Raw genomic sequence first — 19,310 nt, forward strand, 5'->3', positions numbered from 1 at the left:
TAGTCCAATAAGCTTATCAGGACTTCCAGAGTCATGACATGAACAGTTTAATTGAACCCATCCACTCTGGGCAGGTGACTGGAATAGCTGATTAAAACATAAATGCTGCTTTTAGGTTAACCACAAAGGAACAACTCAGGATCAGTCGTGATTGCTAAAGTATTCACTTTTATCTTTTAGGTAAGAGAAAAGAAAAAGATAAGGAAAGAAGAGAGAAGAGAGACAAAGATCACTACAAACCAAAACAGAAGAAGAAGAAGAAAAAGAAAAAGAAATCTAAGCAGCATGGTAAGTACACTGAGATGGTTATTCCCTCTTTTTTTAAAATTTGAAGTTTCCTTTGATTCCCCTTTTCTTTTACAAAATGGAGTCATGACAAGATCCCCGTGTTGAGAACTGAAAGGTTTCTGTAGCTTTCCTTTGACATTAAATTTCAAAAATATACTACTCTGTTTCACTCTGGCCTATAAATTAATTGTTGCAACTGATTAGACGTTTTTCCTTCCAGCATTATGGTAGACTCGATGCCCTGACCAAGCACCCTTTAGCATGCTCAAGTAATTATTCTCAGTCTAGAATTGTAGAGTTCCTTAAGTTAGCTTTCAAGAATGAGAGTGAAATGATATTTTTAGAAGAATTTGAGAAACCAACAGAATTTGGTATCAGCAAAGGCCATGTGAAGATGGAGCAGAAATCAGAGGGATGCAGCCCCAAGCCAAGGAGCCAGAGGAACCAGAAGCTGCAAGAGGCAAGGAAGGATTTGGCCCGGGGGCTTCCAGAGGGAGCACTTCCTTGTCAAGCTCTGATTTTGGACTTCCAGCCTTCAGAACTTTGAGAGAATAAATTTCTGTTGTTTTAAGCTACTAAATTTATGGTAATTTCTTATGGCACCCCTAGGAACAAACACAACTCCGAATTTATTTTAAATGATTTAAATAACTTTGCTGCCAAAATCGGAAAGCACAGCCACAAACTCTTTTTACTTATGGATATAGATCCAAAATCCATAAATAAATGTTATGAAATGAAATCTAACAATGTGTTAAAAGGATGTGACCACATAGGATTGGTATGAAAAATTGTATCAGAAAATTAGATGAAACTCAATTGTTAAAACATAGTGAAGTCTGTTTCATACGTGCTGTATTGGCACAACTAACTAGGTAGGTAATAGCAGATGTTGCTGAGGAAATGAAGGCAACTACACAACTACTGTGGGAAACAGATGGGGACCAGGGAGTAAGGTGACAATGTGTGTGCCATGTGGCCTAAAAACCCCTGAGGAAACTCACACGGTGCATCAAATATGAGAGTGTTCACAGCAGCACTGGGAGCAGCCCAGCTCTCCATCAAAAGTCATGCATTCCTTCAGCGGAATAAATAAATGAATTACAGCTACAGAATCTCAGGAACAAAATGGTAAGCTAAAAACCAAGTAACTGAAGAAAACAGAATATTTCACTTATATAAAGATAAAAAAGTTTTAAAACTAAACAGTATATTTTTAAGGGATTCAACTGTGTGTGGGAAAAGCATAAAGAAAAACTAGAGAATGATGAACAAAAATTCAAGATAGTGGCTGGGCGCGGTGGCTCACGCCTGTAATCCCAGCACTTTGGGAGGCCGAGGCGGGTGGATCACGAGGTCAGGAGATCGAGACCACCCTGGCTAAGACGGTGAAACCCTGTCTCTACTAAAAATACAAAAAATTAGCCGGGCTTCGTGGTGGGTGCCTGTAGTCCCAGCTACTTGGGAGGCTGAGGCAGCAGAATGGCATGAACCCGGGAGGTGGAGGTTGCAGTGAGCCGAGACTGCGCCACTGCACTCCAGCCTGGGCAACAGAGCAAGACTCTGTCTCAAAAAAAAAAAAAAAAAAAAAAAAATTCAAGATAGTGGTTGCCTCTAAGGTGGGGTAGGGCCGTTATCAGTTCAAACTGGAAAATGGTGCAAAGGGACCTTCAAAAATGATGATACTCTCTTAAACTGCATGGTCAGTACCTAAGTGTTTTGTGCTATTGATATTCTTTGTGTCATACCCATTTTTTCATATTTATTAGACATTTAATAAAACCAGTTTTAAAAAATACAAATCCAACTGGGCAGTTTTGTGATTGGTAATCATTGTTGGTAAATTCTTCAGATTTTAACTCTCTCCATAGTCCAAAAATAACATTTACTTTTCTCACAGAATGTGAAGTTTTCACATTCTCGAATTCTAAAGCTGCCAGAGTAAATTTGAAGATACAGGATCAAAATGGGGTTCAAAGCTTGAAACCGCTTTCCAGAGAGTCTTGAACATTTCCGGTCACTTCTATGTGTGCCTTGCTCCTCACTCCTTTCCCTTCTGCCCACCCCCACCATCACCTCTTCATATATAACTGTGGAATTCAAGCTAGGAATGATGTAGAGGTAGGAAACTCCGGAGTTTGGTAAACAAAAACTATTCGCCGTGAACTCATTTGATTACTGAATACCCATCTGTGAGCGGTATGTCACAATACAGAAATGAGACAAGCTCAGGCAGCAAATAAAACTTCCAGATGAACTCCCACCTGACCAAAGGCTCTGAGGGGATTTGCCTAGCTTAGGTGTTCCAATGGAGACCTGCATTGTCAGTGCAGGAATGGCCAGCTATTTCAGGTTATCTTATGGCACAGCAACAAACTGTGTTCTGTTCTAATATTTAGTAGCAGACACAGAATCTTATATACAAAATACCTGTGAAAGTGGGGAAAAAGATAACAGCAGCTGATACAAAACAAAATAAGGGGCCCACGCTTGGCAGCAAAATATGAGGGCTAGAGCTTAAGAGAAGGCAGGAAATTGTAACTTGAGAGAAGGAAGAGCAATTAGGATTAATAGAGGAAAAATGGCCAAAAAAAACTTGCACCTTAGAATTGTGACCAGCCCTTAACTATGTAACCCGTTACAAAGAGCCATTAAAACATACTTTAAATGGTATATATTTTTATTTTTTAATGAAAAAGAAAACCTTATATATTTGTTTACATTTTGAAATCAGGCTTACAAATGAAAATCTTAACTTTGTAAATAAGAGTCCTGGTAAGATGCACAGAAACATTGCTATTTATAAACAGCAGGTGTTGAGTTTGGTAATCACTGTCATCTTTGTAATTAATTATTGCATTTGAGTAGAGTTTATTCTGAGCTATTTACTTTATCTTAGAAATGGCACTTTTCCCCAGATGGTTAAATTAGAATAGTGGTCTTTAAGCGGGAAATACAGGATTTGAAGTAACTTTGAAATTTTAAAGACATCTTAATGTTAAAGAATTGACATTATTACTGTATGAGGCTTCTAGTATGTTTTTTAGTATATAGTTAGCACCATGAGGGAGTTTCAAAATTCTTTCTTTTATTTACCACTCAACATTATTTTATATATCCTGCTGGTACTCATGTACCCAAAACTAAGCATTTTATAAATATTATTACTTCATTTAATCCTTATATTAACCCTTTACAATAGGATCTGTTATCTCCATTTTACCAACAGTTAACTGAGAGAGAGTGAGAAAGAGAGCTCTCCAGCTCTCATAGCTAGCAAGCGGTGAAAAGCAGATTCATTTCAAATCCAAGCAGTCTGACTTGCAAGTCTGAATTTTTAACTTTAATCACCATGTTATGTTATTAATACCTGAAATGCTGTTTATCAAACTATGTACTCTTCTCTTCAACAAGTTTTTACTTGTTTCTATTGGCATACTAAGTTCTTGTCCCTATCTGTTATTTTAATGCAGTTATGCAAAGTAATAATTTAGTTGTTTTTTATTATTTTATGAGGTAGTAGGTTAAGATATGTTTTGATTAACAGAATTGGTTTACAAGACATAATACTAACAATGTGTTTAATTTGTGTGTATGAGAAGTCACCATGTTGGGATTTAAGAGTGTCATCTTTGCCAGTTTTTAGCTTTGTTACTTTGAGCAAATCACTTAATCTGTCTTTCATGTATCTGTAAATATAAGGATACTGCAGGCATACAGAGATTAAAAAGAAATAGAGTTAGAAGTGAAAGAGAATTGAAAGCATTACATAGTAAAAAAGATTCCTTCGAGGAGCTTGTAAGTCACTGAAGTATATAGTAAGAGAGGTAAGCATATGTAAATCTCTACCAAGAAGGTCTGATATTTGTGGTAAGAGTGGTACAAAATAAACGTTTAAGCTAGAAAAGTTGGCACAATCAAGGAAGGGACTTTATGTAGGAGACTACTTCCGATCTAAGCCTTGAAACATAACAGACTTTTATTCATAATAGCCAGAGGGAATTGAAGTAGGGAATACAGACAGGGTGCGGAATGCCAAGTTTTACCTATTAAATATCAGCCATGTTTTATTTTAGCACAAAATTGAGATTTCTTTCATTATTTTTACAATCAGATTCTGCTTCTACTTTTGCTTTTGCTGAAAGGGCAATATATAATGGAGTTGATAAGAAGGCAGCCTTGAAGGTTTAGTATAGGGATTCAAATCCTGCCCGTATCACTTATAGCTAAGTGACCTTTGACAGGTTATTTAAATTCTCTACATCCCAATTTCCTTTCTTCTAAAATAAATGATAATTGATAGTTTTATTGCATAGATTTATTATTCGAATTAAATAAAGTAATCGTTGTAAAGTACTTGATACAGTACCTAGCATTTATAAATGCCCTTTCCATGTCTGGGCCTAAGTAATATGGTGTTGGGCATACTGTGGTTATGGTGAGGCCACTGGAGTCAGAATAGCGTAGTGCTGCGCAAAGACTGCTGTAATCTGACTGCATCAGCATCATCTGGGAGTTTTTCATTTCCAGTGTACTGGAGATGAGGCCCAGGATTCTGGGGTTTAACAAGCTTGCCAGCTTGTGCACCCTTTAAATGTTGAAATACACCGATATCGCTTGTTTGTTAAGAGTACAGCTTCCACAGTCAGGCTGCCTGGGTTTGAATGTTGGCTTTGCCATTGATAGTTGTATATTCTTGGGCAATTTACTTCATCTGTCCTGCCTCAATTCTTTACTAGCAGTCCTACTTCCCTCATTAGATGCTTGTGAGGAGTAAAAGAGTTAATACACATAAAGAACTGAAAATTGCATTTGGCACATAGAGAGCCCTCAATCAGTGTTGGTTGTGCCATGGTATTTATGATGATGAGTGTAAGTTTCCCATTGCTGCTGTTGCAAATTACTGCACATCAGTGGTTTAAAAAAAATACGTATTTATTATCTTAAAGTTCTAGAGGTCAGGAGTCCAGAATGGGTCTCTCTGGGTTAAAACCAAGGTATCAACAGGGCTCCATTTTTCTCTGGCGGCTCTTAGGGACAGTCTGTTTTCTTGCCTCTTCTAGTTTCCAGAGGCTTCTGCATTTCTTGGCTGTTGTCCTGCTTCCATCTTCAAAGTCAGCAGTGGGCCAGTCTTTCTCATATTGTTTCACTCTCACGTCATCTCTTCTGCCTCCATCCTTTCACTTCTAAGGACCCTTGCCATTACATTGGGCCCACCCATATAATCCAGGGTGCTCTCCCTGTTGTAAGGTCAGCCGATTAGCAACCTTAATTCCACTTTTCCACATATCTTAGCCTATTGAAAAGTTCTAGGGTTTAGGACATAGACATTTTTGGCAGACTATTCTGCCTCCCACAACTGCCAACTTCAAATGGATACTTAGTACAGACCAGTGTGTCTCTTATAAGCTCACTTTTCCACTCTCTGTCTTTCCTTTTTCCCACTTGTTTCCACCTCGCATTTCCACCTCTCATGTATTCCCTAACCTGCGTCACTTGACATCCTTTTCCTCACAGAGTTGAGGAGACAGGCATCATCAGGTGGGAACTTGCTCATACTCTGTCCACCACATCTGCATGCTTACATGAAAATAGTCATCTTCGTAGCCTCTATTAAAATGGAGGGAATGTGTGCTTTTCTTAATCTAGCATTTCTCACCATTGCCATCCCCCTTTCCCACATCTTAAGGTTCATGTAGGTGATGTGTAAGATTTCCCATCTTACAGAGCCGTCTTCTAAACTTCTGTTTCTTCTCTGGTTTCTCCACTTTGCGTTTACTCTTCAGCCCCATCTCAGACCTACTTTTGTTGCCTAAGCATAAACCTGGAAATCAATCTTGATAATGCCATCTTAGCTCTCGGCCTCCAGTCTATAACAGCACTCCATAGTCCTTGAAATCTTCCCCTTAGTTGCCATCACCCAAGTTCTGAGCCACCAACCCTTCTTGCCTGGACTACTGCTGTAGCCTCTGAACTGTCCCCCCACTTCTATATGTGCCTTCCTGCACTCCGTCCTCCACTCCACAGCTAGAGTGATCCTCTGGAAATGAAACTGTCACATCTTGCTCCTCCTCCATACAAGCATTGAATGACTTTTTATTGCATTAGGGTAAAACTTTAAAAAAAAAAAAAGCTAATCTGGCTCCTGTCACTCTAGCCCTGTTTCTCCCTTATTCACTGTGTTCCAGCCAGTCTTACAGCTTGCCAAATGTGGCATGCACTCTTCAGCTTCAGAGCCTTCCCACATGCCTGGAATCACACCCCCACCTTCTTTTTTCCTTCCTTCACTATACCCTCAACTCTCCAGTAAGCTGCGTATGGCCTCTCCCCCTGCAAACATCTGTGGGACTCATTACAAAACTGAGAAAAACAGAATTTTTACAGAGTTCTTCCAGGACTAGTTAATTACCTTCAGTGATTTTTTACTTGAAAAATTTATTGATCAGATTATCACTATATAATTGGTGTGCCAGACATCAGGAGAACCTCTTTACGAATTGTGAGGAAGAAAAAAGGTGAATTTCCATCTTGCATATCTTTTTTCCTCTTCAACTTTTATTAGGTTGGTACAAAAGTACCTCAATTACTTTTGCACCAACCGAATAAGTTCTGGGGTACATGTACAGGATGTGCAGGTTTGTTACACAGGTAAACGTGTGCCATGGTGGTTTGCTGCACAGATGAACCCATCACCTAGGTGTTAAGCCCAGCACGCATTAGCTATTCTTGCTGATGGTCTCCCCCACTTCCCACAGGCCCCAGTGTGTGTGGTTCTTCCCCATGTGTCCATGTGTTGTCATCTTGCATATTTTACTGCAGACACAGTTGTGATTATAATGGAGAGAGAATGTGAAATAATCCTTTTTCACCTCTGTAATACTTCACAAAAGTTTACCGGTACCAGTTAGAACCTGGTGCCCCCTACTACGTATATATTGTCTGGGGTATATTTGTTTCCCAAGTGTTCTTGCTAAACCCAGTTCGTCAGATACATATGTAGCTTTTCATGGATGAGAAGTGAAAGTGGTAGCATGATTATTTGATGTATCCTGAAACATAACTTTCGTTATTTTTATAGTGACCTTAATTATCTGACACTTTATTAATATTTCTTTCTGTATCTTATGTTGCAGACTATTCAGACTATGAAGACAGTTCCCTCGAATTTTTGGAAAGGTGCTCTTCTCCACTAACTCGATCTTCTGGGAGTTCTCTGGCTCCACGAAGCATGTTTACGGAGAAAACTACAACCTATCAGTACCCAAGGGCAATTCTGTCCGTTGATCTTAGTGGTGAAAGTATGTGTAACCATGTGATGGTTAAAACAAGACTTACAATTCCTAAATGTGTAACTGAGAATAAAACATACTCTGTTAAGGGCACACGATTTAAAAACTTGTTAGCTAAACTAATATGAAAGTCTTGATGTGAGAAATTTGAGCTACTTTTTAATTTATATAAAGTTAAATTGGCTTTATACTTATTGGTGGAAGAGAGTCATAAGGAAAATATTACTAGTGTATATACTTCTGTAGGTTTTTGTACATATATTTTTATATTCTTCACTATCAACTGACAGAGTAGGTATTATTCACATTTGATATGTAAACAAGCCGAAACTTACAGGGTAAGTAGCTTTTCGGCTTAGCTAGTGTTAGAATTAAAACTCTAACCGAGGTCTGCCTTAACTCCATAGATAATGCTTTCTTAAATAAATATTTATGGTAATCTTAAAAGTATACTTTGAATTCCCAGTCAGATACATCTGTAACCAAAGTCCTGAGATGTAGTCAGACAACTGATTTAAAGACAGGCAGGAACTAAGCGCCCTTAGGTAGTCAGAAGTCCACGTCAGCAGTGAAGGGAGCACTGGAGTTCAAATCTGTTAGACTTTCCTGCAGGTCCAGTCCTGACAGTGGAAAGTGTTGAAGACTCTTACCTTGCTTCCAATATTATAAGCAATAGGAAGAGAGATCCCAGCTCTAAACATTGAGGGCTCTGGCGTAAGAGTAGAGCTCTAATGCAATAGCGACCAGAGTCAGAGAGTGAGGAATAAGGGACGGGGCCTTCAGCATAAGTACAACCTAGGATCCCCATGACTGAGCTCACTTCCTGCCTTTTTCTTTCTTCTGACTGACCTCGATGGTGGATACTAGGTTAAATGTTTGCTTTTGCACTGTTTGCTTCCAGGTCTAGGTCCTCCCTGGCTCGTTATGGAGAAAGCATTTTCTTTCCTTTATAGCACATGACACTTGTGAGATTTTATTTTTAGAAGCTTGAGGTATAGGAGGAGATTAAAAAGAAGTTACCACCACTCTTTTCCAGCAAATACAAGTCTGCTTTTTCCCATGATTCAGTGGTTCTTCACCCCCGGTGAACCTTACAGTCATTGCTGTGGTTGTTTTAAACTATACTGATCATGGGTCCTACCATGAGGCACAATTGAATGAGATTTCTGGAAGGATCCTGGCAAGATACAACTTGTAGGTGATTCTATGGAGAAGCAGAGGTTGATAATCACATTAAGAACATCCTTATGGTGAATCGTCAAGATCTGAAGATTATCTCTTGCTACAGAGAGATGGAGAATAGAGGTTATATCTAGGCCAGTTGTGGTGCTGAAACAAGAACCCTTGAAAGAACATGAAAAGAGCCATAGATGTGTACTCTCTGTTCTTCTTAGTCTCTGCCCTGCCCTTATGATCAAGTAGTAAGTCAGGAGAAAGAAAAGGAATATTAATAAGGTCTTAGGCCAGAAATTCTCGATGTTAGCATGTGTCAGAACTGCCCGGAGAGTGTGTTAAAACACATTTCTGGGCCTCACCCTCAGAATTCATGAGTTCCAGCAAGTTCCCAGGTGATGATAATGTTGCTGATCAGGAAACCACACTTGCAAAATGCTGTCTCAGGAAATAGCAATGACAGTTTAAGGGGTAGTTGTTGGCAGGCAACAGCTGTTCTTGTGGCCACTCAGTTGGAGCCATTGTCTAAGTGGCTATTCAAGTGTAAGGGGGAACTTTTATTTGCTTCTTACATAACTTTCAGCTCTGTCATCCATTTTACTCAACTTCCAAAACTCAGCTAAGCATAAGTTTAATGCTTGGGAGTTATTCAAACTAGATTTTCTGGAGAATATGATAAATTTGCTTGCTAACGCCATAAAGCTGGTAATCTTTGCCATGCAAGTATATGTGAGATACACTAATTCCTTTCAATGATATAATTTCAAATTAATTTTTATTTATTTATTTATTGAGGCAAGGTCTTGCTCTGTTGCCTAGGCTGAAATACTATGGTGTGATCGTAGTTCATTGCAACCTCAAACTCCTTGGCTCAAGCAATCCTCTTGCCTCAGCCTCCTGAGTAGCTAAGACTACCAGCACAGGTCATCATGCCTAGCGAATTATTTTTGCTTTTGTAGAGATGAGGTCTTGCTTTGTTGTCCAGGCTGGTTTCTAACTCCTAACTTAAAGTGATCCTCTCACCATGGCCTCCCAAAGTGCTGGGATTACAGGTGTGAGCCACTGTGCCCGGCCCATTTAATACTGTTTATATGCTACAACAGTGTTTGAAACTGTTTTATCCACATTCCAATGAACTTGAGAAAGCCCAAAAGAAAATTTGGATTTAAGCCAGCAAGATTATGGATGGGTGAAATTTTCCTCTTTAGGTTCTTTTAAAACAAGTTATACTGTTCATACTAGATTTTCCATATCTAGTTGATTTACTAGCTCCATGAATATTTTCAGATATTTCTCTATTATCTATTTCTGCTGACCTTCCTTCCGTATGTCCCTGTGACTTCAAAGAGAAGAAAACTTTATTTTTCTATAAAACATTAACAACAAAACATTCAAAAACGTTGAATCAAGAAAAAAATAAGCAAGATTAGAAGCTGATAGAGGAAACACTAAGTCATGTGAAATATATAAAATATAAATAGCGTGAATTTTTAAAGTTCAAATCTGTTCAACTTTGGTCTGATCTGATTAAGTCTGAAAATAAAATATTCTCTCTCTGAGCCTCTCCTTAGTTCTTCTATAAACATTCTGGAGTGGCTGTATTATATATCAGGCCTCATTCTAATCACTGGGGATGTAGCATTCAACAATGCAAAGTTCTTGCTGTCATGGATTCTGATATTCTAGTAAGAGAAGACAGATGATAAGCAGGTGAAGGGATCACTCAGAACGTGGTCGGGGGTAGGATGTGAGGTAGGAAGGTGCTCTGCTGATCAGCCTCTGTCAGGAGCTCACACAGCAGTATACGATGTTCTGTTTCTCATGAAGACTCAGTTTTCCTAACATTTCTCCATCCAAACTACTGCAAAAATTTTAGTGTTCCGTCATCATTTATTTTCCTTTGTTCTAAATAAAGATTCCCCCGTGTCTGTCTCAAATTTCCTTTTCCTCAGTAACCTGAGCAAAATGGTAGGCTTCAGCATTGGCACTATCATACACACACGCCTCAAACCTGCATATAAATTGAGTTGTATGTAGTAGTCATCCATATAGTCTAGTTTCTAGGATATGCTTAATCTAAAAGAATATTTTTACCAAGACAAAATTAATACATTTTAAAAATCCCTTGGGGAACTCACGGTTCCGGTTTTAAGAAATACTGGTAAAGTGATTAAGAACACAGGTTTGAGAATCAGGCATTCCTGGTATTCAGTTGGTTTTCCCACTCCATGGCTGCTTTTCTCAAGCAAGTTATATGTCCTGTGTTTAAAATGCTTAATACAGCACTGTGTGCTTACTAAGTGCTATAGTAGTTGATGATGCTGATACTGTCAATAATGGTATTGTTGATTTTAGACCCTAGGCAAGCTCCTTTACCTCTCTGAAGTTGTTTATAGTACGAATAATAAAACCCGTCCTCTTTACAATCCAGAGTTTTTTTTTTTAAGTGATTTTTCAAAAAGCACTTTATTAATCCAAAAAAGAAAGAAGAAAAAGAATGAAGATCAGTGGTGTGCTAGAGCCAGCTTGTGCTGGCTAATGGGGGCTTACTACACACACCTGTCCCCAGGTCCACGGACAGTGGTGTCACACTGATAGTATGAAATCACAAGGGGACAACTCAGGGTTTTTATGAGGGTCAGAAGGGATAATGTATGTGAAAGTGTATGGAAACTATGCAAATTTAAATTATTGACATCAGCCTTAGCCATAAATTCTGTAAGCATGAAGTCTAAAAGATACTTTGAGTTACTTATAATAGTGTATACTATAAGATATAAAGCAGTCATAATTACCTAAGCTTCAAAAATCTTTTGTTTCTATGTCCAGAGACAAGTACAGTACAGTATTCTTATTTGTTTGCTCCCCCTTTTAAAATGTTTCATAGCTTATGATCGCTTCTCATAGCTCCTTTCTTTATGAAAAATAACATGAAAATAGAAAAGTTGTGCTAAGTATACTTTTTGTATATATTCTAGACTTATCAGATGTAGACTTCCTAGATGATTCTTCAACGGAGAGTTTGCTCCTGAGTGGGGATGAATACAATCAGGACTTTGATTCAACCAATTTTGAGGAATCTCAGGATGAGGATGATGCTCTTAATGAAATTGTGCGATGTATTTGTGAGATGGATGAGGAGAATGGCTTCATGATCCAGGTAATTAGTTAACCTCTCTTCCCTATAATAATGAGTTAGTTGTTTCAGGTGCTCAGCAAATGTATCACGGTGTTTTATTTCTTTACTAACCGTACTGCTGCAGATAGTGGTTTCTAACTTACTATGTGGAAAATACCCATAGTAATGATTAGGAGATTTCCTCATTAAGTAAAGTAGACAATGTTCTTATTTTAGCGTCTCTCTTCCTTTTCTAGGGTATATAGTACAGTGCCTTCAAACTGAAACTCTTTAGATTGATTAGGGTGGTAAGCCTTCACATGAAAGGGCAGGCTACAGCAACCTTTCTCTTCCTCATCTGCATTCATGTTAATTATTATAATAATTAATAATTTATAGTCACCCTTCACTTGTCAGTAATTAAAACATAAAAATGTCCAGTATTCTTAAAGGAAAAATTTTGTTGTAGGAGTTAACAACTTCTTCTTGTAGGAAAGGTATCTTTAAGATAAAAGGAAAGCATAACCAAAATTTTGTGATGCCAGAAGATTTGGAGATGTTAGTTGAGAGCATGAAGAAAGAGTAATCTTTTTTCCTCGCATTTTTTCGTGGTTTTATGGAGGGAACTACGAATTTATAACTTCACCACAGAAGTAGTACTTTAATAGATCATTGCTATAGACACTGCTACCAACTTTTTTTCCCCTAATTTCTGCATTTTAATAAACTATTTTAAGAGTTTTATGATATGATTGCCTAAATATCAGTGGGAATTAAATTAGAGAAATTATGACTTTTTTATGACTTAAGTACTTGATCAAAGCATATTCTAATAGGTGCAACAAAAGAAAGTTCCTAAAGTGGTTGACCATTTCAAAGATAAAATTCATCTTAAGTCATGACTTGATTTTATTGTGTCGATAAGAATGGAACTGATAGTGACAGTAAGAAGCCAAGCCAGCCAATTCAAAGAAAGGACATGTATCTTTATTCCTAGCTTATTCCTAGTGAGGATCGGGTGACTGTAATACTCCTCTGTTTTCTGCAGTGTGAAGAGTGCTTGTGTTGGCAACACAGCGTGTGCATGGGGCTGCTGGAGGAGAGCATTCCAGAGCAGTATATCTGCTATATCTGCCGGGACCCACCAGGTAAGGCTTTCTGTGCCGTGCTGATTGCCAGGATGCCTCTATGTCTCCTCCAGGATTCCAGAGTGTATCAGCTGTGTTCACTACCACTACAGCAAGTTCTCACATGATGTCATTGATAGGTTCTTGGAAACTATGACTCCAAGTGAAACAGCATGCTATATGCCATAGGAACTTAACTTGTATGTATCAATTAGCTTATAGTACAATTCATTTCATTATTCAGTGTGCCAGTTTCCAAGAACCTATTGATTACGCTTAGTGAGGACTCATTGTACTTCTTGGTCAATTAGACTCAACTTCCATATTAAAATTTTAGAATATTTTTTCACCGTTACATTTTTATTTTCCACATTGATTACTTAGACAAATACATTAGCATATATTTATCAACAAAATTACTATCCTACTGGAAGGGAAGAGGTGTAACTTTTTCCTGGAGAAGAATTAGCCTCTGTCTGTTCCTCTGTATCCATTTCTAGCTAGGCTTATTTGTGGCAATCGGAGTAGATCTGCATTCTGAACTTGCATGCTACTGACCTGGCAGTTCTGCATGTTCGACTCATTGTAGAGCAGGTGGAGTCTTAGAACACTACCTATGATGCCTTTATTTTACTGATGAGGCAGACTGAGATGAAATCTATGCCTTTTTAGTCTCAATCCACCATGCTGTCTACTTGGTGCCTTCTTCTATGCTAGAGGATCTTCAGATAGCATATTCTGCATATTGAATTTAACCTGAGCCTCCAGGCAGGAAATAACTAGGTTTTCTCAAATAATAGGCATGTGGTGAATTGGTCCCATGACTATTGGAAAAAAAGAAAAAAGTCACAATAAATCACAAAAAAGTCACAGTAAGAAGCAAGAGAATGAATTATTCCATATGAATGTAGACATTTGTTCACTCACCAACATTTATACTGTTCATTATTCATTGTATTTATTCAGTAACAAATGTAGACATTTGTTATTTATTCAGAAGCATTTATTGGATGGCTTCTATTTGCCACTGTGGTGAGATGATTGATTTAAACCATGCCTTCAACTGGCTAGTATAGTATGGGACACAGGCACATAAACACCTGATTGTAATAGGATCTAATTTGTATTAACATGGAGGATATGAAATTTCATAGGATTCTGTGGAATCACAGACATGGGGGAAGGGTTCCTATTCACTCAACTAGAACTCTATGGTTCATCCAATTCAAAACAAAGGTTAGTGAGAGAAGTAACCCCTGTCTAGTTTTTATCCAGCCCTTTGAGCCTTTTTAGAGGACAGATGATGACTACAAAACAATTGAAAGCGGTACACTCAAGGTTCCCTTTGCAAGTGTCATCTGCCACTGACCATGTCCTTAATGGTGTTTCTTCTCCTGGGTGGGCAGGAATGCTGAAGGTGTGGAGGAGCTCTTCCTGCGCCAGTTCCTCAGAACGCTGTCTTACTCTTTTTGAATCTGCTCCTAGTGCTAGAGCTTGCCTTGCTTCATGAGCAACGTTAGTAGGGTAGCAGTTGATGAAAAATCCGAATAAGTGCAATCCTCTGTGATTTAATATCAACTTCATCTGCAGGTCAGAGGTGGAGTGCAAAATATCGTTATGATAAGGAGTGGTTGAATAATGGGAGAATGTGCGGGTTATCATTTTTCAAAGAAAATTATTCTCATCTCAATGCCAAAAAGATAGTTTCTACACATCACCTGCTTGCCGATGTCTATGGTGTTACAGAAGTGCTACACGGGCTACAGCTGAAGATTGGAATACTAAAGTAAGTGAAGGGCAGCAAAGGGAGGGTCACACTTCAGTGGACATTTTAATTCAAACCAACGCTGTCGGCGTTTTGATGGTCCAGAGTAACAGTTTGGAGGAGAGAACGGGTATTTGAATAAAGTTTCATTTTTAAAAATAAGGAAAGATTAACAACCTCTTGGATGCGTTGGTGCTTCCTGTCTATTCTCCTAGAATGTGTAAGTGTGGTTAAAGGTAGATATAGCATCTAGTATTTCAGTACATTTTAGCTCCTGTCCCACTGTTTTGTATGCTTACCATGTGTGCAAAATTAAGTGCAGTTGCTGTGGTGAACCCTATACGTTGTGTCCTCCTTCAGGAATGCTATCAAGATGAAATAGATTCTAAGCAGGGTGAGTATTTTTTTTTATAAAGATTGATGTAAAGGTGATGAAGGGAGCCTTCACAAACCGAATTCACTTCTCTACTGTGCACCAAATATGTTAGTCATCCCATAGAATTTTATCTTAAACGAGTCTTTAAAGAACATATCAGAATATTCTTGAAGTCCTTATTTCCAGTCCTTCCTAATGCCTGACTGGAATTCTTCTTTAAAAGAACAAACAAACAAAAACCCACATTTTAAGTAAAAACAGGATGATTCACTGGTTCTTCACAAGATTTTCTTCATTTGGATGCACTTGCCTCAGCCAGAAACTTGCCCCATCCTCTCCTTCCCTTCCCATCCTTGTGTCTTTCACATCCCATCCATTGCAATTTGTGAACATTGTTCAGTCCGTTCCTCTCTCACTTCTCACTGGTACTGTCTCAGCCAGGTTGTTACATTTCACATGAACGATTGCCATGCTTGTCCATTCTCTGTGGCTCCAGCCTTGTACTCTATCAGTTCATTCTTTGTACTGCTGCCAGTGTAAGCTTAGTAAAAGATAAATATCAGCTTGTCTTTCTCCAACTTAATGTACTAGAGCATCTTCCTGTTGCCCAATGGACTGAGTCCTTCCATGACACATACTCTGTCTACCATTTTGTTGCCACATAATCCCTGTGCTTTTCCCCCCAAACGTCCCAGCTATCCCAAATCATAATCCCTAAATGAAGTAAGTTTTTCCATCACTCTAGGCCTTTACTCACACCCAGGATAAGCTTCTACCACTAGTGCCCCTAGCAGATGCCTTTCATAATTACCTGCCCAACTAGAGTTGACCATGTTCTTCTTGGCAAACTCCATGCATACTTGTGTCAGGCGCTTTGGTATGCTTAATTTTTTTATGCCTGTCTCCCCTTACTAAGTCATGGGATCCTTTAAAGTAGAGCTTGTGTCCTATTCATCATTTTGTCTCTAATTGATAGTGTAGGGTAAGTACTCAGTAACTATTTGTTGAATAAAATTTGCTTCAGTTTTTTGTCATGAGCCTGAATATGAATTTGTTTTTTAAAAGGCCATGTAAGTGCTAAGACTTAAGGGAGGGAATAATTTATTAGGTCTTTTTTTAAAACCTAATTTCCTTCTTGGTATCAGTATGAGTTTCTCTGCATTCATAATTTTGCCAGGGATTTTAATTGGACCCTTTCTGTTTCATATACTTATAGGCCCTCTTTATGTTAATATTGTAAATCATAATATCTGTTAGTATGTACGATTTATTGAAAGTCCTACACGTCATGTGCTTTCATGTGGTATTTCATTTAATCCTTATAATATGCTACCTCATTTCATTGTTGGGTAGTGAAAGACATAGATTTTGTAACTTGTTCAGGTTTCTCTATGGCACAACAGAATTCAACCCCTTGGACTATTGGACTACAGTGCCAGCTTTTCTTCTACTATGCCTTTTACTGATTGTTTTAGTATTTTCTGAATATTAAATTACTAGGGATTCAAATGATAAAATTTATAATTTCAGAAACAATACTTGAGTATTATTGGAAGAGAACTAATTTGACTCAGTATGTATCTAATTTGGAAATTATTAATATGCAAACATTATTGAGCCTTTTGAAAGGTTTATATCTCCCAAATGTCCTTTCATTTCAGCTCTGATGATTGGATTCCTGTTTTACTTACTGCAGAATTAACTGTACAATATCATGCTTACATGTTCAGTGAAGATGAGGTTAATGGGCGTTATCAAAGATTGTTGATGGGGTTGTAATTAGTATAATCCCTTTTGAGGTCACTTGGGTAGTACCTATCAAAATAAATATGCATGTTATCCATCAATTCCATATCTAGAAATTTATCTGACTGAAATATTCTGACTTGTGTGCAGAGATACACACAGGTACACAAACATATAACGGTAGGGAATTGGTTGGCTCGACTGGTACATTCGTAACTATTCAGCCCTAGAGTAAAATAAGGGAAATCTATCTGTATGACATGATATGGCAAGATGCCCATAGTCTGTTACGTACAAAAAGGCAGATTGTATGTGTCCTGGTTGTGTCACAGGAAGATGTGTATACTTATCCATTTAAGAACTAATTTTAGGTATACAGAAAAAGTCTGGAAGATTATACCTCAGTTATTTATGTTTGCCATGGGAGAGGAAATTTTTACTTTCTGTACATTTATATTTAGGATTTTTGTCATCAGGAATTATCACTTTTTGACTGAATAAAAGTTTTTAAAATATGCTCACATTAAAGGTTTTCAAATTTTACAATGAAAAAATGACAATGAAAAATCAGTAGAAAAAGAAATGCATGTATCAAATGATGATGTGAACTATCAACACAATTAAATTTGTTATTGCTTTTCTGAGTATTATTTATTTAATAGAGAAGATTCAAATTTGGGTGAAATCCTGGAGGGAGTTAATTAAAGATTACCTTTGCTTTTGTCTTGAGTCCTAGATGTCCTCCTAACCTAGTTCTGAAATAGATTATTGTATTCAGCTTGTTAATAGATTTTTTTTTTTTTCTGAACTGCTGTTTTTCCAACTTTGTTTTAAGGAATAAACATCATCCTGACCTTCATCTCTGGGCTTGTTCTGGGAAGCGAAAAGACCAAGATCAAATAATAGCTGGGGTGGAGAAAAAAATAGCTCAAGACACAGTTAATCGAGAAGAAAAGAAATATGTACAGAACCATAAAGAACCACCTCGTTTGCCCCTAAAAATGGAAGGAACTTATATAACAAGTGAGCATAGCTATCAAAAGCCACAAAGTTTTGGTCAGGACTGTAAATCTCTCGCAGACCCTGGGAGCTCAGATGATGACGATGTTAGTAGTTTGGAAGAAGAACAAGAATTCCACATGAGAAATAAAAACCGTTTACAGTACTCAGCAAAAGAACACGGAATGCCTGAAAAGGTAAAACTAGTTCATTTTTCTTTGCTTGGAAACTATGATAGAACAACAAAGGAAAATTTTATAAAATAAGACATACTGAATTCCCAGATTTTACTTCTATTTCCAAGTTCCCCAGTACCTTGTTGAAGTAAGGAGATTTTTTTGTTTTCTCTACAGGAAAACACTGGCCATTTGAACATTTGATTATCTTCTAATTCAGAATTGTAGTAATTCAATAAACTGTTAGTCTAACAAAAGTTTCAATTGTATAAGTACATTTAGATGCTTCTAAAAAATAAACCACATTGTATTCAAAACAAAAATGTCTTTGTGTAAGAATGTGAAAGTACATATGGGTGTAATGATTTGTCTTCCTCTTTATGTGAGTTAGATAAAAGGTGGCACTCTGTCTTTTTAAAAAATTTTAGCATGTTTGTCAGTTCATCCCACTATTCAGTAAGCTGAATTCTGACAGACCTATGTGCATTGGACATCTGTAAACTTACTTCCTGTTCACTGGGATTATCTTAGAAATGTACCTTTATTTTTTACTGATTTTCAATTAATGAGGCCACTTTAAAATTAGTTTTTTTTTATTTTTCTGCATTCCTTAACAAGTAATTATTGTAAATAAGTACTTAACTGAATTAGAACGTTTGTATTTCATATCATAAAGTTTGTGGTAAGTCATTTTGTTTAATTAATATCCCTTGTGCTAAATGAGTTATCTCTGGCAAATCTAAACGCACATTGTGTGTCTGTGTGTGTGCGCGCATGTGTGTGTGTATGTGTGTGTGAGAAGCAGTTTGTACTTTTGAAACTTGTAAAAGGTTTTTGCCTTTCCCTCCCCTCATTGATTTACTGTACTATAACAGTAAAGTCCAGTCTATAGTTAATTAGATTTTATACTGGTCTTTGGAAATGCTCTTGATTTCTTTTCATCATTGCTTTCCCCTCTTATGTCCACTTATATCAGCAGTTGAGATTAACTGAGGAAGAGGCCAGTCTAAATTAGTAAGGAATTCTAATTACAGAGTAGAATTAGTGACGTCATTTATTTAGCGCATTTTATTGAAGCCTTCTTGCCTATGTAGCACCATGCGAGGCCTAGTGGAGGGAGGTGATGGGTGCATCTGCTCTTAAGAACCACCAGCTGGAATTTGGTTATGTAGCAGTACTTCTTTAAAGATATCCTAGGAGTCAGATTGGATCTCACTAACTGTTACCAGTGATGAGGTGTTTCATGTATCCTT

At 37.6% G+C, this 19,310-nt stretch overlaps 1 protein-coding gene across 16 annotated transcripts in view; it reads left to right on the forward strand.

Annotated features, from left to right (window-relative positions):
• PHF20L1 (PHD finger protein 20 like 1) overlaps positions 1-19,310 on the forward strand; it is a 74,201-nt gene that overhangs the window by 50,173 nt on the left and 4,718 nt on the right. For all 16 annotated transcript variants that reach the window (XR_010121951.1, XM_063643554.1, XM_063643549.1 and 13 more), the window contains 6 exons: positions 181-288; positions 7,422-7,586; positions 11,729-11,910; positions 12,917-13,016; positions 14,586-14,781; positions 17,718-18,078. Coding sequence is in view for 15 of the 16 variants with exons in the window: in XM_063643554.1 (XP_063499624.1) it covers positions 181-288; positions 7,422-7,586; positions 11,729-11,910; positions 12,917-13,016; positions 14,586-14,781; positions 17,718-18,078 (1,112 nt within the window). In the remaining variant the exon portion in view is untranslated. The remainder of the gene's footprint in view (positions 1-180; positions 289-7,421; positions 7,587-11,728; positions 11,911-12,916; positions 13,017-14,585; positions 14,782-17,717; positions 18,079-19,310) is intronic.

Source organism: Symphalangus syndactylus, chromosome 7 (genome assembly GCF_028878055.3).
Source record: "Symphalangus syndactylus isolate Jambi chromosome 7, NHGRI_mSymSyn1-v2.1_pri, whole genome shotgun sequence".
In the NCBI taxonomy this organism is placed as follows: Eukaryota; Metazoa; Chordata; class Mammalia; order Primates; family Hylobatidae; genus Symphalangus; species Symphalangus syndactylus.